The sequence below is a fragment of the Mobula hypostoma genome, chromosome 3 (genome assembly GCF_963921235.1).
Source record: "Mobula hypostoma chromosome 3, sMobHyp1.1, whole genome shotgun sequence".
Taxonomy (NCBI): domain Eukaryota; kingdom Metazoa; phylum Chordata; class Chondrichthyes; order Myliobatiformes; family Myliobatidae; genus Mobula; species Mobula hypostoma.
This window is the reverse complement of record NC_086099.1, coordinates 170,259,536-170,278,594: the sequence shown is the minus strand read 5'-3', so window position 1 is coordinate 170,278,594 and position 19,059 is coordinate 170,259,536. Positions and strand designations below refer to the sequence as shown.

The following is a 19,059-nucleotide window of genomic DNA, read 5'->3' as shown; positions in this document are numbered from 1 at the left end:
ATTCAGTTTGGTCAGCGGTCATTTATTTAGCACTTGTACGTCGAAACATACGGTGAAATGTATCGTTCATGTTAACCGCCAACACAACCTAATGCTGATGTCACACATATCATGCCCACAATGTTCAGCAGAACAAAACAAGCCACAAAAGTGCAACAGCAATAAAATAAAACAACCAAAACATAAACTCCTTTCCTCCTTCCCACCCACACACATCGTCTGGCCTCCAACCTCAGAACAGGCTGTTGCTGGGCCTTCAACCTTCAGCCCCTGACCTGGACTCGCAGACTTGAAGAAATTGCGTCTCCAGTTTCCAGATTCACTGACCCAAGCTTCAACCATCACATCTGGTATCGACCCCAGGACTTGCCAATTATAGGTCTTTGAACTCCAGGCCTTGAACTCTGGAAGAAGAGACTTTTGACCCCAGGACTCGCTGAGCTGGGGGTGACCCTGGCCCTTATGCCTCCTGCTTGCACTGAGGTCCAAGCTCCGATCAAGGAACGTGCAGAACTGGGGAATTCTCCTACCTAGGGAGGCCGGTGGGGGGGGGGGGGTGGTGCTTGGGGATGGTTGGTCTTTATCCTCAGCGTTTGCTGACCTGACATTATCTACAGGGATCACTCCGAACTGGACTCCACCTTCTGCCCTGACTCTTCGTTTACTGCCTGTGACCTGAACTTCTCCTAGCCCTAACCTATCCCTTCACTCCCTTTGCTGGCCCCAAATCCATCCTTACACACCTAAAAACAGCTACATCTGAGCCACGACCTTGCTGGACATAGCTGCTCTTGAAGAAGGGCCTTGACCCAAAGCATCAACTGTTTACTCTTTTCCATAGATGCTGCCTGGCCTGCTGAGCTCCTCCAGCATATTGTGTGTGTTTCTTTGAATTACCAGCAGCTGCAGACTTCCTCGTGTCGGGACATTGGATCTCAGTGCCATCTTGACCTTATTGGTGAGGAAGTCCAGGCTGACCACTGTATGAATGACACTTTACCTATAACTACATTGCAAAGTGCATGGGACAGTAGTTGGCTATACTGGAGCAATCCTGCTTTTCTCAAACAGGGTGTACCAGAACTTGTTAGAATTTTTGAAGCAGTAACCAAGAAGGACAATGAAGGCAGTGACTGTGTGACCTTTGATAAGGTTCTGCAGAGTAAAGTGCCATGAAAAGTTAAATAGCATGGGATCCAGTGAGAGCTAGCTAACAAGATTCACAATTGACGACGGTAGGAAGCAGAGGGAGATGGTAGAAATTGTTTTTCAAACTGGAGTCCTATAATTAACGGTGTGCCTCAGAGCTTGGCGATAAGTATATTGATATTTGTTATCTATAACAACTATTTGGATGGGAAGATACAGGGTAAGGCACAGTGAAGAGTGAAGAGCAGGATCTGGATTAGCTGGGCTCAGGAATGGCAAATGTTTACAGAGGGTTGCATTTGGGAAAGACAATCAGGGTAGGACTTTCACAGTGAATGGTAGAGCCCTGAGGAGTGTTGCAGAGCACAGGGACCGAGGAGTAAAAGTGTATGCTTTCCCTGAAAGTGGCATCACAAGTAGACAGGGTGGGGAGGAAGGCTTGTAGCACACTGGTCTTTATCAATTGCGGCACTGAATGCTGAAGCTAGGATGTTATGATACAAGACATTGTTGAGAAAGCATTTGGAATATTGTGTTCAGATTTGGTCACTCAACTATAGGAAAGATGCTATTAAGATGGGGAAAAGTGCGCAAGAGATTTACAAAGATGTTGCCAGGATTTGAAGGAAGAGGTTGAGCAGGCTTGGACTTTATTTATTGGATTGTAGGAGAATAAGGGAGTGATCTTATAAACATGTATAAAATCATGAGGGACATAGAAAGGGTGAATGCAAACAGTCTTCTTCTCAAGGTTGGAGAATCAAGAATTAGAGGGTCTAGGCTTCTGAGGGGGAAAGATTTAAGAGAAACGTCACCCAGAGTATATATGGAATGAACTACCAGCAGATGTGGTTGATGCAGTTAATACAGGTACATAGATAGGAAATATCTAAAGGAAGATGGGCCAAATAAGTAAATGGAACTGGCTTAGATGAGCATCAAGCAATCCGCTAGAGGAACTCAGCGGATCAAACCGCATTGCTGGGAGGATAGGAAATGATGCTTCCGGTTGAAAACCCTGTATCAGGACCAAAGCATCAGAACCTGCATCCTACCGTGTTGAAGGAGGTCACAATGGTACCTCACACCATCTTCAAGGCCCATAAATGTTGGCCTTGCTAGCAACGTCTGTCTTCCACAAATAACTAAAACAAATATCTGCCTTTTAAATAGTAGCATTTTGGAACTAAAAGTAAATAGCCATAAATCCTTTTCATGGATATTGTTAGTTTGGTAATCTAACCTTACTTAAGGTTTAATGACACAGATTATCTGAGACAAATGTTCCAATAATAAGTTAAAAAAGGAACTTTTTCCTTGATTCTGTGTTTTAATTTTCTGCAGTTTATAACTCAGACATCATTAAAGAGATAAGAGCAGATGGAACTGTTTTCCTTTGGCAGCTGAACTACTATCAAAATAAAAAAAAACTAAGGTCTTTTTAACACAGCTTGAATTGACTACATACACAGGAAAATTAAGAATGTTATCCATTAATTCAGTCCATCAACAGAAAAAGGCCTACATTGCCAAACATGGTCCTATAATCTTCAAAGCTGAACATTGTTGATAAGGCACATTAAATTGAGCACAGCTGAGCCTATGATGCTTTAATCCCAAACTTAATTATGCTAAATTGAAGAGTTTGTATTTTGTTATATAAATCAGTTACCATGCCAATTTTCTGTAGATGATTAAGCTGCATCTAGACTACATAGAAACAGGATGATAAAATGACTAACTGTGACCAAACGAAGTAGAATTTCCCAACACCTTTTGTTAACATTGATCTCTTATATATAAGCATGACAAAGCACTTCCAAAATTTCCTACTTAGAGCAATGAAAGGACAAGCTTGACATTAGATAATGCACAAGGAAAAAATGTTGACATAAGTGGGTTTGCTATTTTGGTGGAGTTGGTGTCTGTTGATTTCAGCATTTAACCAAGTTGTGCAGAAATGATTAGTGTTCTGACTAGTTGTGTGCAGGAAAAGTGTTCCATTCCATGGAGGTAACTTCCAATACCAAAAATAATAAGATCACATCCAAATGTTTATATGAAAGTTAAGCTCAGTAGTCCTTTTTACTTATGTAAACATTTGTTAGAAGGATGCCATTTCCTGCATCTAATGATCTGTACCTAGCAGTAACCAATGTTTTTGCTTAAAATTGGACCACGACTTCGACATCTGATACTAACAGCCAGTGCAGAAGGGACTATTTAGCCCACAAAGCTCAAGGTAAGAAAGTTTTTAAATGTACAGCTTTTTAAAAAATACATTTTCAACACAGAAAACTGAGGTATGAGGTAGAAACGTTCACTGAAGGAGATCTGTTTTCAGTTTTGAGAATCATTATATTATTTTACAATTATTTCTCCTGAACGCACTGAATGAAATAAGTTATCTTGTACTAATTATTAGCAATGTAAAAATTATCGCCGCAATATTCTCTTCCCCATTTCCAGGCATACTTTCCCGAACAGAAATATTATATAAATTTACCAGAAAAATTCTCAAAGAGAGCTATATTGCAGCCTTCTGCATAGCAGCATTCTAACTGTGGGATTTCTGAACTACTTAGTTGGGCTTATCATGAATCCTTCCCTAGTCTTCAAACTTGTAGCAAAATATTTCAAGATCAAATCAGACGTCTCTAAAGACTAACAAAAAGACTTCTCTAATCCCTGTGATAATTTCAAATTGATAACTCATAAGCACAAACTTCTCAACCAAAGAAAGTTCCTTTCTAAATCATGCTGTTACAATTTTAAGATCGCTATCAAACAGTGGAAGATGTCTTAGAGCCCAAAGTTCAAGCCATGGTCTTCCTTTCAATTTCATCTTAGTGAATTAACATGAAATTATTTTTTAAATTTTTGTAGTCATTTCTACATGGGGGGGGGGGGGTGGCAGCTAGTGTTCCAGTTGTGCAAAAAACAATATACTGTGTATAAATTATAAACTTACCAAGGAATAAAGAAAACTTACAACTAAATTAACAGTCAAAAATATCGAAATTTTCTATATAAACAGAACCTTACTGCTTGTTTCCACACAGCAACCAGCTGTTCCAACTCCACTCGGGCCTGCCTGGACAGTTCCAGTATATGTTCTCGATGTTCATGGCTTGTATATGCAGAATCTGTGAAGTCCTCTGTATGTTCCAAGATTAGTTCAAGCATCGCTGTGAGGTTTTCCTTAGCAATTCCATGTAAATTGTCTCGTAAACTTTCAACCTTCATCTGAACAAGAAACACTAGTTAGTAACATGAATAGTAACACATCAGAACACATCATCTGCCAGCTCGGGTTTACCAATATACTTCATCCGGGATCATACAGTTTCTTTGAGATGGTGAGGACACCCTCTAATTTACAGTATTGGGTACAACTTTGGTCACCTACCTACACGAAAGATGCAAATAAGATTGAAAGAGTGCGGAGAAAATTTACAAGGATGTTGCCAGGAATTGAGCACCTGAGTTATAGGGAGAAGTTGAACAGGTTAGGATTTTACTCCCTAGAATTCAGAACACAGAGGGGAGATTTGACAGAGGTATACAAAATTATGAGTGACACACATAGGTTGGGCAAACGTAAGCAGGCTTTTTCCACTGAAGTTGGGTGAGACTATAACTAGAGGTCATGGGTTAAGACTGAAAGCTGAAATGTTTAAGGGGGACATGAGGGGGTAACTTCTTCGCTCAGAAGGTGGAATGAGCTGCCAGAGGAAGTGGAGGATGTGGATTCGATTTAAGCATTTAAGAGAAATTTGGATAGGTACATGGGTGAGAGGGGTATGGAGGGGGATGCTATGGTCCAGGTGCAGGTTGAAAGGACGACGCAGATTAATGGTTCAGCATGGACTAGATGGGCAAAATGGCCTGTTTCTGTGGTGTTGTACTCTATGACTGTATGGCAGTCTTCCACTGGGAGCCTGGATTCTTGCATATTAGTAGAGTATAGTTGTGTGTAAGTGGCTAGAATACTGCCTGATCATGGTAAGCCTCCTGTCCTGCAGCTGATTGTCAAATCTGCTGCTGAAACTGAGAGTTCATAATAGTATTCGACATTCAAGTACAGGCATATCACCCAGGATATGTCAAAAATTAAAAATGCTGATATACAGTATTTTTAAATGTCAAAGGACAAATATACATATTCACAGAACATAGAGCAATGCAGCATTGTACTGGCTGTTCAGTGCACAATGTTTTACCGACCCATATAAACCCCACCAAGATCAATCGCATCCTTCCCTCCTACACAACTCGTCACCCTCCATGCTTCTATCTAAGAGTCTCTAAATGTCCTCAATGCATCTGCCTCTACCACCTCCCAGATCAGTGCATTGAAGGCACTTACCACTCTCTGTGTACAAAAACCTACTTCTAACATCTCCCCTGAACTTAGAACTAGAATTATTTTTGAAAATTAAGTAACCTTTACTAATGTTTCTCCCACTAGTCAATTTCTGCTATTTTTTCAAGTTAGCCTGGCCTATTAGCCCCAGGTTAGCCCTGTACGGGGTTTCCAAGTCTGAGCGCTGAACAATATGCGGATGTTTCAAGAGGAGACCGCCCAGGTAATTCAGAAGTTCCACAGCCAGTGCACTGCTGAGCAGAAGGCTCGAATATTTCACTCCAGGTTTTACTGCCTATACACTTACACCTACGTGGTCAAGTTCTGCTCTAGTTTCATCTACTAGTGTACAGATGACACCATTGTCGTGGGACAGATCTCAAAAAACTTTGAGACAGAATGCAGGAAGGAGATAAAGAGCCTAGTGGCATTGTGTCATGGCAACAACCTTTCCCTCAATGCCAGCAAATCAAAAAAACTGATAGCAACAGGGCGGAGGTGGAGATGATTGAGAACTTCAAACTCAAGGTACCATACCAGCACCTTGACTTCCTCAGAAGGCTGAAGAAGTTTGGCATGTCTCTGTTAATCCTCACTGATTTTTATGGCTACAATATACAAAGTATCCTATCTGGATGTGCCACTGCTTGGCATGGCAATCCTCTGTTGAAGACAGCAAGAAACGACAGAGAGCTGTGGACACATCTCGGTCCATCACAAAACTCAGCCTCCCCTCCATGGACTCTGTCCACACAGATGGTTAGATAGGAAAGGTGCAGTGGGAGACAAGCCTAATGAGGGCAAGTGGCATTAGTAACAGATCAGCATCACAGTTGGCATGGAGGAGGTGGGCTGAAGGAGCCTGTTTCTGTGCTGGGCTCTGTTTCCCACTCACACATGCCAGAGCTCAACAGGCTGAATGCAGGGAACATGTTTCTGCTGGCCATGGGGATGGGGAGAAGGGCAGTGTGGTGGTCTAGAATCAAAAGCCATTCTCAAAATATGGGACAACATTCAGTATAATGAAGTGCAAAAACTTCTTCATTCTAAGGGTGGTAAATCTGTGGTAGTTGCTACTACTGAAAGCTGTTGCGGCCAAGCTACCGAATATACTAAGGGCAGCAACAGGCATCAAGATTTATCAAGAGCAGGAATAATGTTCAACCACAAAGGATCAACCATGATTGTTTTGAAAGGTGAGCTTATTCCAATTTGTATTTGTCTAAGTTTCTGTCCAAAATTTGTATAGACCATAAGACACAGGAGTAGAATTAGGCCATTTGGCACATTGGGTCTGCTCTGCTATTTAATCATGGCTCATCCTTTATTCCCCTTCTCAGTCCCACTCCCCAGCCTTCTCCCCGTAACCTTTGATGCCGTGGTCAAACGAGAACCTATCAATCTTCACCTTAAATACACCCAACGACCTGGCCTCCACAGCTGCCTGTGGTAACAAATTCCACAAATGCACCACCAGAACTGGCTTTAGTAGATAGTGTTTGAGTTGTGCCTAGCCATACAGCCATGAGTTAGAGAGAGTCGAACAGTGGGCTAAGCAAGCATCCTTGAGGTACACCGGTGTTGATTGTCAGTGAGGTGGAGATGTTACTTACAATCTGCCTTTACTGGGATCTCCTAGTGTGTAAATGATCCCATTGCAGAGGGAGGTACAGAGGCCCAGGTTTTGGAACTTGTTAATTAGAATTGAGGGCATGATTGTGTTGCAAGCTGAGCTGTAATCAATAAACAGCAACCTGACATAGGTATTGCTATTGTCCAGCTGGCCCAAGGCTGAGTGGAGAGCCCGTGAGATTGCATCTGCTGCAGACCTACTATGGTGATAGGTTAATTTCAGTGGCTTCTGGTTCTTGCTTAGGCAGGAGTTGATTTTGGCTATGACCACTCTCCAACCACTTCATCACAGTAGATGTGAGTTCAACTGAGAGATTGTCATTCAGACTACTCACCCTACTCTTCTTAGGCTTATGACTGTTGCCCTTTTGAAGCAGGTGGGAACTCCTGACTGCAGAATTGAGAGATTGAAGATGTCCTTGAACACTCTTGCCAGCTGGTTGGCCCGGGGGTTTCAATGCCCTACTAGGTGCACCATCAGGGATTGATGCCTTGCGAGGGTTCACCATCTTGAAAGATGTTCTGATGTCAGCCTCCAAGACAATGATCAGAGGGTCACCTGATGCTGCAGGGATTTGCAGGGTATAGTTTTATTCTTCCTTTTAAAGCGTGCATAAAAGGCTCTTCTGGGAGTGAAGCATCACAGCCATTCACACTGTAGGAAGTAATGGCCTGCAAACCCTGCCAGAGCTAACATGCACCTGATTCCATCTCTAACTTTAATCAGAATTGCTTTTACTCTCAAAATAGCCTTCCACAGATCATACCTGGATTTGTAGTATAGTTCCGGATCACCGGTATTGAATACTACAGATTGAGTCCCTAGCAATCTACGAACCTCCTGGTTCATTCAGTTTTTGGCTTGGCTATGTCTGGTATGTTCTCAAATGCTCACACTCATCCACACAGGTCATGATGAAGTTAGTTACAACTGTGGCGTGTTCATTCCGATTCGAAGACGAGTCCCTGAATATTGTGCAGTCTATTGACTCAAAGCAGCCCTGTAAGCGTTCCTCCACTTCCCTTAACCATACCTTCTTGGTCCTCACCACTGGTGCTACAGTATTTAGTTTCTGCCTATATGCAGGGAGTACAGTCAGTTGATCAGACTTTCCAAAGTGTGGGCATGAGATGGCACGGTAAGCATTCTTGATGGTGGTATGACAGTGGTCAAGTGTGATTGTTCCTCTGGTTCCACAGGTGATATGTTAGTGGTAGCTGTTCAGAGACTTCTTCAAGCTGGCCTGGTTGAAATTCCCCACAATGATAGGGAAGACATTTGGGTGCGTTGTTTCCTGGCTGCTGATCAGTGCTCAGCTACTCCAGTGTGCACCTGACACTGGTCTGAGGCGGAATGTACACCACTACCAAGATGATGGCAGAAAACTCCCTCAGCAGATAAAATAGACAACATTTGACCACTTGACATTCCAGGTCAGTGGAGCAGTACTGAGACAGAACCTCCAGGTCTGTGCACCCTGATGAGTTAATCATAAAGCATACTCCACTTCCTCTACCTTTAAAAGACTGAGCTGTCCTGTCTTTGCAGAGAATGGTGAAGCCATCCGGCTGCATCGCTGTGACTGAAATGGCAGATGTGAGCCATGTTTCTGTGAAGCAAGGTACACAGCAGTCACTGACGTCCCTCTGGTAATGCAACGTTGCATTGAGGTCTTCAGTTTTATTTTCCAGAGACTGTACATTTGTCAGCAATATAGTCAGGAATTGGGGTCAAAGACCTCTACATTTCAAACGTTCCTGTAGAGTGGCTTGTCTTCCATACTTCTGTTTTCTTAAAGGGGGAACCGTATTTGCAACACAAGTCTGCAGTCTGGGATCTGCTGATATCTCTAGATTTGAGTATCTATGGATTTTTTTAAATGTCTTAAAACGATGTTGCTTACTGAAGTACCCATGGCTGTGAGTGGATTTCTGCTCAGGTAAGTCCTCTGATGATTCCCACCGGAGCTGCAGGCAATGAATCGCCCCTTATCAGCGCAATCTTGAACAGGTTTTCACTCACATTCTTAAAAACCATTTTATTGCTACATGGCAATAACCCATGATTGATCTGAATGAGATAGCTAATCTGTGTACGAATACCATGAGATTACTTCTCATTCTTCAGGCCGACACGTTAATACATCAGACATACTCTGCCGGGTCTTCCCATTGTAAAATAATAGCTTATTCAATACTTAATTCAAGACTGGGTTAGATAAGGGATGGAATAGTTTTCTATAAACTGGCAGGCACAGTTTAGCCGACTGCACCTGTTTGATAAGCGATTCAATCAAAACTTGGTTAATAGGATAAATATTTTGTTGCTCAACTGCAAAGACTTCTAAATACATTAGCTTAATATGTTTGGACAATTTCAAACTAGCACTCTTCAAGTATAGACTCGCACATTAAACTACTCATAATGTGGAATTAAATTAGTAGTTTCAGTCAAGGAAGCCATAAAGATGACTGATATACATAGGAAGTAGTCCTCTGAGAATAAATGATACTCTAGTCAGCTATCTTTTATATGTCGAGAGACTGTTACTGAAACTAAGATTAGCTATATTTCCTACAGTAATCCACCACCGTGATATACATAAAATGCAATAACAATAAAATGTCATTTTCATATTTTTCCTCACCTGACTGCAAAGCACCTAAATCAACAAATCAAAATTTATAAAATTCTGGAAAATAGACATGAAAAAGAACTAAATTTGATCCAAAAATCTATTATTAATTAGAATCAACTTACAAATCAATAACATCTTTCATATGAGAATTATAGCACACGACAACACAGGAACAAACTGTTCTGCCAGCGAAGTCTGTATTATTGTTTATCTCCATGACTCATCCAATCTTACTCCCACCCCCATACGCCTTAAAAATACCAAGCTGAAAATCCATTGTCAAACAAACTGTTCTATACTAAAAGTTTTTACATAGATTCAGCTTTAACAATAGCTTGAAAAATGATTGGCTGACTTACTTCCTCCAATACAACACTGACTGAACGCCAAACATTGGTGATAAACACTTCGCAGCATTTTTAAGTTAATTTCTGTCAACTTGTTCCATTACTTTCAACATTTGCTCTTAAAATAACTGTACCTAATTTTAACTGACTCTTGAGGATATGTGCTAAATCAGCGATGCAACCAGAAACTGTTCAACAAAAAACACAGTGGAACAGTAGATAACCCCCTACCTAGTTGATGGACACCTCCCTCCTGAACAGCATCTTTGGGGATAGTAGTGCAATCAAAATTGCTCCTGCACGTTTATAGCCCAGCGGCGGCGATTGGTGCAGTATGGACAAGACAAGACAAATCCACAGACATTTGAATTTTAGATGAATTACCAGAAACGTAATTGAAGCCAGAACTCCTTCTAAGCTTCTGGAAGTGAGATGAAGTTAGAAACAGAGAGTCTAGAGAGGATCCTACCTGCAAGAGCACTGAACTCGATAATTTAATGTTGCAGGATGTCAAAGGGGTTATGGTTGATTGCTTCATAAACGTAGTTAAGGTCTGCATTTAGTTTTCAACTTAACCCTACAGTTTCATTGACAGGGACTGCAGATGGGACGAGAGGATGGGGAAAGGAGTAAGAGTGAGATTTAGGAAGGGGAATTTGGAAGACGACATTTCTGGTTCTACCTTAAGGAATAAATACAGGCACCGTCTCTGAATTTTCATTTTAGAAACTGTTATTCCACCTTCATAGCCTACTTCTTAATAAATGGAACTGCATTTAATTCTCTTCTGTTGTCAATAAATATTCAGTAGACACTTTAAATATGGATTCTTTTCCACTCTTCACCATGCCATAACATCTATCTAGTAATTATATCAGGTACATTTTACATAGCAATCAATTGTCCCATTCAAAACTCCAATATTTGAATTAATACCAAAAGAATAAATGGTTAAATTTTGAGAGGCTTTTATCAGAAATACTTCTATTCTTAACCAAGTAGCATCTAGCTACAATATATTTACCACCTGCAGGTTCAGCTGAGGATGTGAATTATAGATTGATGTAAAGCTTCAGTTTGCCTTTCAGAATCTATTATAGATTATTATAACACCTTCTCTGACAAGTAATCCCAGCAGCAATGAGCTAAGCTACTCTCAAAGGAACCCACATATTGACAGATTTTATTGCAAAGCAAGCCTCATACTACCAGCTATTTTTAATTGCAGAGAATTAGCGATTCTTCAGATCTGTTAGCTCAGCAAAGTTTGTTTCAAAACAGAAATACAAGATCTCATGGTTTAATAGTTTAAAGTGATTTTAACAAAATGCATAAAACTTAATGTGCGATGGTATGTTATTTCAGCAGAGACTTTAGTTGTTTTGAAACAATTTGGTTATCACCAGTCTGAAAACGGTGCACAGTCGAAAGGTAGATTGACAACAACAATTGTGACTCCTGAACCTTTGCTCCTTGTAGCTGATATAAATATAGTGTAATTAACAATTTTCAATTAACACTCTTTCTTACTTTAAATTCCTTGATGTCAGCGTAGATACTTGTGGGATGGATTTCATTTTCACCATTTGGTCTTGAATCTGTGACAATTTCTATCACCTGGTCTAAGGCCAACCTCATACGATGAAAGACACCTCCTTTGTTTATTCGTGCTGATTCACAATCTGGATGCCGAAGACAAGTCTATAAAATATAATGTTACATCAGGATCAAATACTCATACAGGCATCCTGAGAATTCCATGCAGTCTAGGTTTCTGGATTATGGATTCCATTGTATACTTATAGCTACTTTGAATCTTTTATTTGTTATTATAGAATTTGATTATGCTCATGGCATTTACATGTCATCTTTAAATGTCAGTGTACTTTTGTTTAAATATTTTAGATTTCTTTCATGTTTTCCTTTGTGATGTGTTCATGGTAATTTCCCAATGTATGCATAAACTCTTGAAATCTATTTATAATCCCAGCAAATTAAGTATCCTAATTCTCCTTTAAATGGGGCTAGGTAATTCCATTATTTAACTCAATGCAAATGTGCAAAATATCATTCCTGCTTGCTATATCATTTGAGGTACTAAATTCCATAGTAACTACGCTATAATTATTAAACATGTAAGATATTGCATAAGGTTGTTTAAATGATACCTTACAAAGACATCTTAGTTTTAAATGTAGAGTATTTGTAGATTGAAAGTTCTTTCAACTAAACACATTCATGAGTACGGGCACACAAGAAATACGTATTCTTGATTTCTTATTGTATTCCTTATAAGGGTTCCATTCAAAAACCATGTGGATATTTATGGAGAGTGAACAAAAACTGAAATATCCTTTGTTAGCTTTTCTCCAGCACAAGTCTAACTCCCAAAGCACTTGAGCTCAGATAATATGCTGCAGTCTTCACTTCTGTCTTGGACTTCCCGCTTTTCTGTTCAAAGCTAATGAACCAAAACGGCAACTTGCGACAACTAAGTACAAATAAGTGCACAGCTGAATGCTCTAAAAGATTTTAGGTAGTGATGGGGAAGGATTAGCAAGGACTCAAATTTAAAATCCTGAATAAGAAGGCTGTTTTCAACTGGGCAAAAAGTGGACTGGGAGCAGCTATGTCCATGTGACCATGGAGTGTCAGGTATAGTGAGGAATGATAGTGAAAGAAAAGGCTGGCAAATGCAAGGAACCCTGTTTCTCAAAGGTCTGGATAAAAGAATAGTTGTTTGCAGATTTACTGAACTGAAAACAGGAGCAACCCTACAGAATATGTAGGGAGTTCTTTAGAAAAAAAGTTATGAGGAAGGTGAAGAGATGGCACAAAATATTAGTGATCTGCAAGATCAAGCAAAATCCCAAAGCGCATGATATTTAGGGCAAAATAGTGACCAGGGAAAGAATAGAGCCCTTTTCAAACCAAGGTAGCTATCTGTGTCAAGCTGGAAGACAGAGGTGAAGATTTAAATGAAAATATCATCTCAGGTGAAGAACATTGTAGTTGGGAAACAAGTGGAATTCTAGAACAAATTATTATTGAAAAGGAGATTGTATTAGCTGCTTTAGTGGGCTTAAAGGAGGATAAATGCTGCAGACCTGCTGAAATGTTTTCCAGGATGCTATGGGATACATTTTCTCAGGAGAAAATTGTTGAGGCTCTGACTGAAATGTTCAAAATGCTGAAAGCTACCACATGTGCTTTCATTTGTTAGCAAGGACAGCAATGATAAACCAAGTTATTACATTACATCAGTGATAGAAAAATCATTGGAAAAATGATTGAGTGACCTGAACTTGGAAAAGCAAGGATTAATCAAGAATATTTAGCATAATTTTATTAAAGAGGTATCCTATCTGACTAATTGGATTGGACATTTTGATAAGGAAACACATGTGTAACTGAGGGGAGTGTGCTTGATGGACTTCAACAAGACTTTTCACAAAGCCCCAGATGAAAGACTGATCCAAAAACTCATGAGGTCCAGGTCAATTTTGCAAACTGCTCCAAAAATTGCCTTGATGATTAGAGGAGTAGGACAAAGATCAAGGGTCTGTTTTGGTACTTGGAAATCCGGGACACATGAGTTACTGAAGGAATTGGTGGTGGGACGCTTGCTGTTTGTTATATGCATGAATTATCTTAATCCAAGCGGTTTGATTGGATGGGTGGTCCTCTATTGGTTGAGGTCAACCATGCACGTTGCGTCCCAGCTGTCTACATTCAGTTGAGGCAAGCCAGTATGCAAACCAGGGCAGTAATCTCAGAGCAGTACAGCGCAAAGGCATAAAATCACTATACGTTGCAAAATATTAGAAATAGTATGATTAAGTGGAATAACAAGGTAGTGTTCATGGTCCATTCAGAAATCTGCTGGTGAAGGGGAAGAAACTGTTCCTGAATTATTAAGGGTGAGTCTTCAGGCTCCTGCACCTTTTCCGTGATAGTGGTAATGAGAATGTCCAGATGGTGAGGGACCTTGGTGATGGAGGTCGCCTTCCTGAGGCACCACCTCTTGAAGATGTCCTCCGTAGCGGAAGAGGTTTGTGTCATGACGGAGCTGGCTACAACCCTCTGCAGCCCCTTGTGCTCCTGTGCTTCCATACGAGATGGTGATGCAACCAATCAAAATGCTCTCCATCATACATCTATAGAAATTTGCAAGAGCCTTTGGTGACATACCAAATCTCTTCTAATGAAATATAGCCACTAGCTTGTCTTTTTCATGACAGCATCAAATTGCTGAGTCCAAAACAAATCCTCTGAGCTGGTGCTTGAGCTGTGCTTGGCACAGTCATGAATGTAGAGAGAGTAGAGCAGTGGGCTCAGCACACATCCTTGAGGTGTGCCTGTACTGTTTGTCATTGAGGAGCTGGTGTTATTACTGATCTGTACTGACAATGGCTTCCTGATGAGGAAGTCAAGGATCCAGTTGCAGAGTGCAATACAGAGGTCCAGTTTAAAAGCTTGGTGATTAATAATGCAGGGTTGAATGCCAAGCTCTAATTGGTAAACAGCAGGCTGACATATGCTTTGCTGTTATCTAGGTGCTCCAAAGCCGAGTGGGAAGCCAGTGAGATTGTGTCTGCTGTTGAACTGTTGTTGTGGTAGACAAATAGCAATGAACCCAGGTCCTTGTTCAGGCAGAGTTAATTCTATGGCCGCCTCTGAATCTGGTCATTGATTGCAGAAAAGGGGGCGGTGTAAATGCTACTGTCTGTATCAACTATGCTGAGGTTGAGAGTTTTGAGAGCTTCAGATTCTGAGGAGTGAGTATCATCAACAGCCTGGGCTAGTACAATCATGTAACACCACAGCCAGGAAAGCTCACCATCCTCAGGAGGCTAAAGAAACTCGGTACGTCCACTTTGGCCTATACCAATTTTTATCTATCCACCATAGAAAGCATCCGATCTAAATACATCATGCAACACACACAAAAAATGCTGGTGAACGCAGCAGGCCAGGCAGGAAGAGGTACAGTCGACGTTTCAGGCCGAGACCCTTCATCAGGACTAACTGAAAGAAGAGATAATAAGAGATATGAAAATGGGAGAGGGAGGGGGAGATCAGAAATGATAGGAGAAGACAGGACGGGGAGGGATGGAGCTAAGAGCTGGAAAGTTGATTGGCAAAAGGGATACGAGGCTGGAGAAGGGAGAGGATCATTTAGCGGGAGTGTTTAAAAGCGAGAAGATTAACGGCGGTCGGTCATTTCTTCGGCAGTTGAACAGCGCACGACTGCGCAAGCGCATGAAAGTCAGACCGTGAGGCAGTGGGACTGTTTAATAGCGAGAAGATTAACAGAGCAGGCGATGTTAGAGCGGGCAACGGAGTAGAGGGAGGCAGAGTAGGAAGGCTTTGGCTTGAGAGGCTTCGGCGAGCAGAGGCTGAGGAAGAGCTTCACTCCAAGTGAGGTAAGGCCGGGTAAGTTCCTTTAATAAATCTAATTACGTTAAGAGTAGGTAATGGAGGCAGCAGTTAGGGCAGTGGAGTGCTCCGTTTGCAAGATGTGGGAAGTCAGGGCGAACACAATCGTCCCTGATGACTACACCTGTAAAAGGTGCATCCAGCTGCAGCTCCTGACAAACCGAGTTAGGGAACTGGAGGTGGAGTTGGATGAACTTTGGATCATTTGGGAGGCAGAGGCAGAAATAAACGGGAGCTACAGGGAGATAGTCACCCCTAAGAGTCAGGAGACAGGTAGCTGGGTGACTGTCAGGAGAGGGAGGGAGAATAAACAGAATGCGCAGAGCACCCCTGTGCCATTCCCACCAATAAGTACATAGTTTTGGATACTGTTGATGGGGACGACCTACCAGGGACAAGTTGCAGTGGTTGCGGCTCTGGCACTGAGACGGGACCCTCAACTCAGAAGAGAAGGAGGGAAAAGAGGAGAGCAGTAGTGATAGGTGATTCAATAGTTGGGGGGACAGATAAGAGGTTCTGTGGAAGAGATCGAGAATCCCAGATGGTCTGTTGCCTCCCTGGTGCCAAGGTCCGCAATATCTCGGATCGAGTTCTCAGTATTCTCAAGAGGGAGGGTGAGCAGCTGGATGTCGTGATCCATGTAGGGAACAATGACGTGGGTAGGAAGAGTGAGGAGGTCCTGAAAGGTGAGTTTAGGGAGTTAGGCACCAAGTTAAAGGACAGAACCTCCAGGATAGCAATCTCAGGATTGCTACCCGTGCCACGTGCAGGCGGATTTAGAAATAATAAGATAGCGCAGATCAACATGTGGCTGAAGACGGTGCAGGAGGGAGGGCTTCAGATTTATAGATAATTGGGCAGTTTTCCAGGGAAGGTGGGACCTGTTCCGGTGAGACGGTTTCCATCTGAACTGGAGGGGGACAAATATTCTTACAGGTAGGTTTGCTAGAGAGGCTCCAGTGGATTTAAACGAGATACAAGGGGGCAGGGGAGCCATAGTGTAGGAACAGATCTGGGGAGAAGGAAGAAAAAGAAAATAGTAAAGTTGTTTGCACCATTAGTGATAAACAGAGAGTAGGAGGTGGAAAATTTCTTAAATGCATTTATTTTAATGCTAGGAGCATTATAAGAAAGGTGGATGAGCTTAAAGCATGGATTGATACCTGGAAGTATGATGTTGTAGCTATTATGAAACATGGTTACAGGAGGGGTGTGATTGGCAACTAAATATTCCTGGATTTCGTTGCTTCAGGGTTGATAGAATTGGAGGGACAAGAGGAGGAGGTGTTGCATGGCTTGTCAGAGAAAATATTACAGTGGTGCTCTGGCAGGATAGATTAGAGGGCTCATCTAGGGAGGCTATTTGGGTGGAATTGAGGAATGGGAAAGGTGTAGTAACACTTATGGGGGTGTATTATAGACCACCAAATGGGGACTGAGAATTGGAGGAGCAAATTTGTAAGGAGGTAGAAGATATTTGTAGTAAGCACAAGGCTGTCATTATGGGAGATCTTAATTTTCCACACATAGACTGGGAAGCCCATAATGTAAAAGGGTTGAATGGTTTGGAGTTTGTAAAATGTGTTCAGGATAGTTTTTTATAGCAATACATAGAGGTACCAACTAGAGAAGGGGCAGTGTTGGATCTCCTGTTAGGGAATGAGATAGGTCAGGTGACAGGGGTTTGTGTTGGGGAGCACTTCGGGTCCAGTGATCACAATGCCATTAGTTTCAATATAAATATGGAGAAGGATAGGTCTGGACCCAGGGTTGAGATTTTTGATTGGAGAAAGGCTAACTTTGAGGAGATGCGGAAGGATTTAGAAGGTGTGGATTGGGACAAGTTGTTTTATGGGAAGGATGTAATAGAGAAATGGAGGTCATTTAAAGGTGAAATTTTGAGGGTACAGAATCTTTATGTTACTGTTAGGTTGAAAGGAAAGGTTAAAAGTTTGAGAGAGCCACGGTTTTCAAGAGATATTAGAAACTTGGTTCGGAAAAAGAGAGATATCTACAATAAATATAGGCAGCATGGAGTAAATGAGGTGCATGAGGAATATAAAGAATGTAAAAAGAATCTTAAGAAACAAATTAGAAAAGCTAAAAGAAGATATGAGGTTGCTTTCGCAAGTAAGGTGAAAATAAATCCAAAGGGTTTCTACAGATATATTAACAGCAAAAGGATAGTGAGGGATAAAATTGGTCCCTTAGAGGATCAGAGTGGACAGCTATGTGTGGAGCCAGAAGAGATGGGGGAGATTCTGAACAATTTCTTTTCTTCGATATTCACTAAGGAGAAGGATATTGAATTGTGTAAGGTAAGGGAAACAGGTAGGGAAGTTATGGAAACTATGATGATTAAAGAAGAGGAAGTATTGGCGCTTTTAAGGAATATAAAAGTGGATACGTCTCCGGGTCCTGACAGGATATTCCCTAGGACCTTGAGGGAAGTTAGCGTGGAAATAGCAGGGGCTCTGACAGAAATATTTCAAATGTCATTAGAAACAGGGATGATGCCGGAGGATTGGCGTATTGCTCATGTTGTTCCATTGTTTAAAAAGGGTTCGAAGAGTAAACCTAGCAATTATCGGCCTGTGAGTTTGATGTCAGTGGTGGGAAAATTGATGGAAAGTATTCTTAGGGATGGTTTATATAATTATCTGGATAGACAGGGTCTGATTAGGAACAGTCAACATGGATTTGTGCGTGGAAGGTCATGTTTGACAAATCTTATTGAATTTTTTGATGAGGTTACTAGGAAGGTTGACGAGGGTAAAGTGGTGGATGCTGTCTACATGGACTTCAGTAAGGCCTTTGACAAGGTTCCACACGGAAGGTTAGTTAGGAAGGTTCAATCGTTAGGTATTAATATTGAAGTAGTAAAATGGATTCAGCAGTGGCTGGATGGGAGACGCCAGAGAGTGGTGGTGGATAACTGGTTGTCAGACTGCAGGCCGGTGACTAGTGGTGTGCCTCAGGATCAGTACTGGGTCCAATGTTGTTTGTCATATACACTAATGATGGGGTGGTAAATTGGATTAGTAAGTATGCAGATGATACTAAGATAGGTGTCGTTGTGGATAATGAAGTCAGTTTTCAAAGCTTGCAGAGAGATTTAGGCCAGTTAGAAGCGTGGGCTGAAAAATGGCAGATGGAATTGAATGTTGATAAATGTGAGGTGCTACATTTTGGTAGGACTAATCAAAATAGGACATACATGGTAAATGGTAGGGCATTGAAGAATGCAGTAGAACAGAGGGATCTAGGAATAATGGTGCATAGTTCCCTGAAGGTGGAATCTCATGTGGATAGGGTGGTGAAGAAAGCTTTTGTTATGCTGGCCTTTATAATTCAGAACATTGAGTATAGGAGTTGGGATGTAATGTTGAAATTGTACAAGGCATTGGTAAGGCCAAATTTGGAGTATTCTGTACAGTTCTGGTCATCGAATTATAGGAAAGATTTCAAAAAAAATAGAGAGAGTACA

The 19,059-nt window shown here is 41.4% G+C and overlaps 1 protein-coding gene across 1 annotated transcript in view; it reads right to left on the bottom strand.

The window, feature by feature from the left end:
- The window catches only part of ctnnal1 (catenin (cadherin-associated protein), alpha-like 1), a 326,511-nt gene that overhangs the window by 46,386 nt on the left and 261,066 nt on the right, over positions 1-19,059 (bottom strand). Inside the window, exons 6-7 of the mRNA XM_063044087.1 lie at positions 11,664-11,834; positions 4,195-4,395 (exon numbers count right to left, since the gene is read on the bottom strand). Of these exons, the coding sequence (XP_062900157.1) occupies positions 4,195-4,395; positions 11,664-11,834 (372 nt within the window). The remainder of the gene's footprint in view (positions 1-4,194; positions 4,396-11,663; positions 11,835-19,059) is intronic.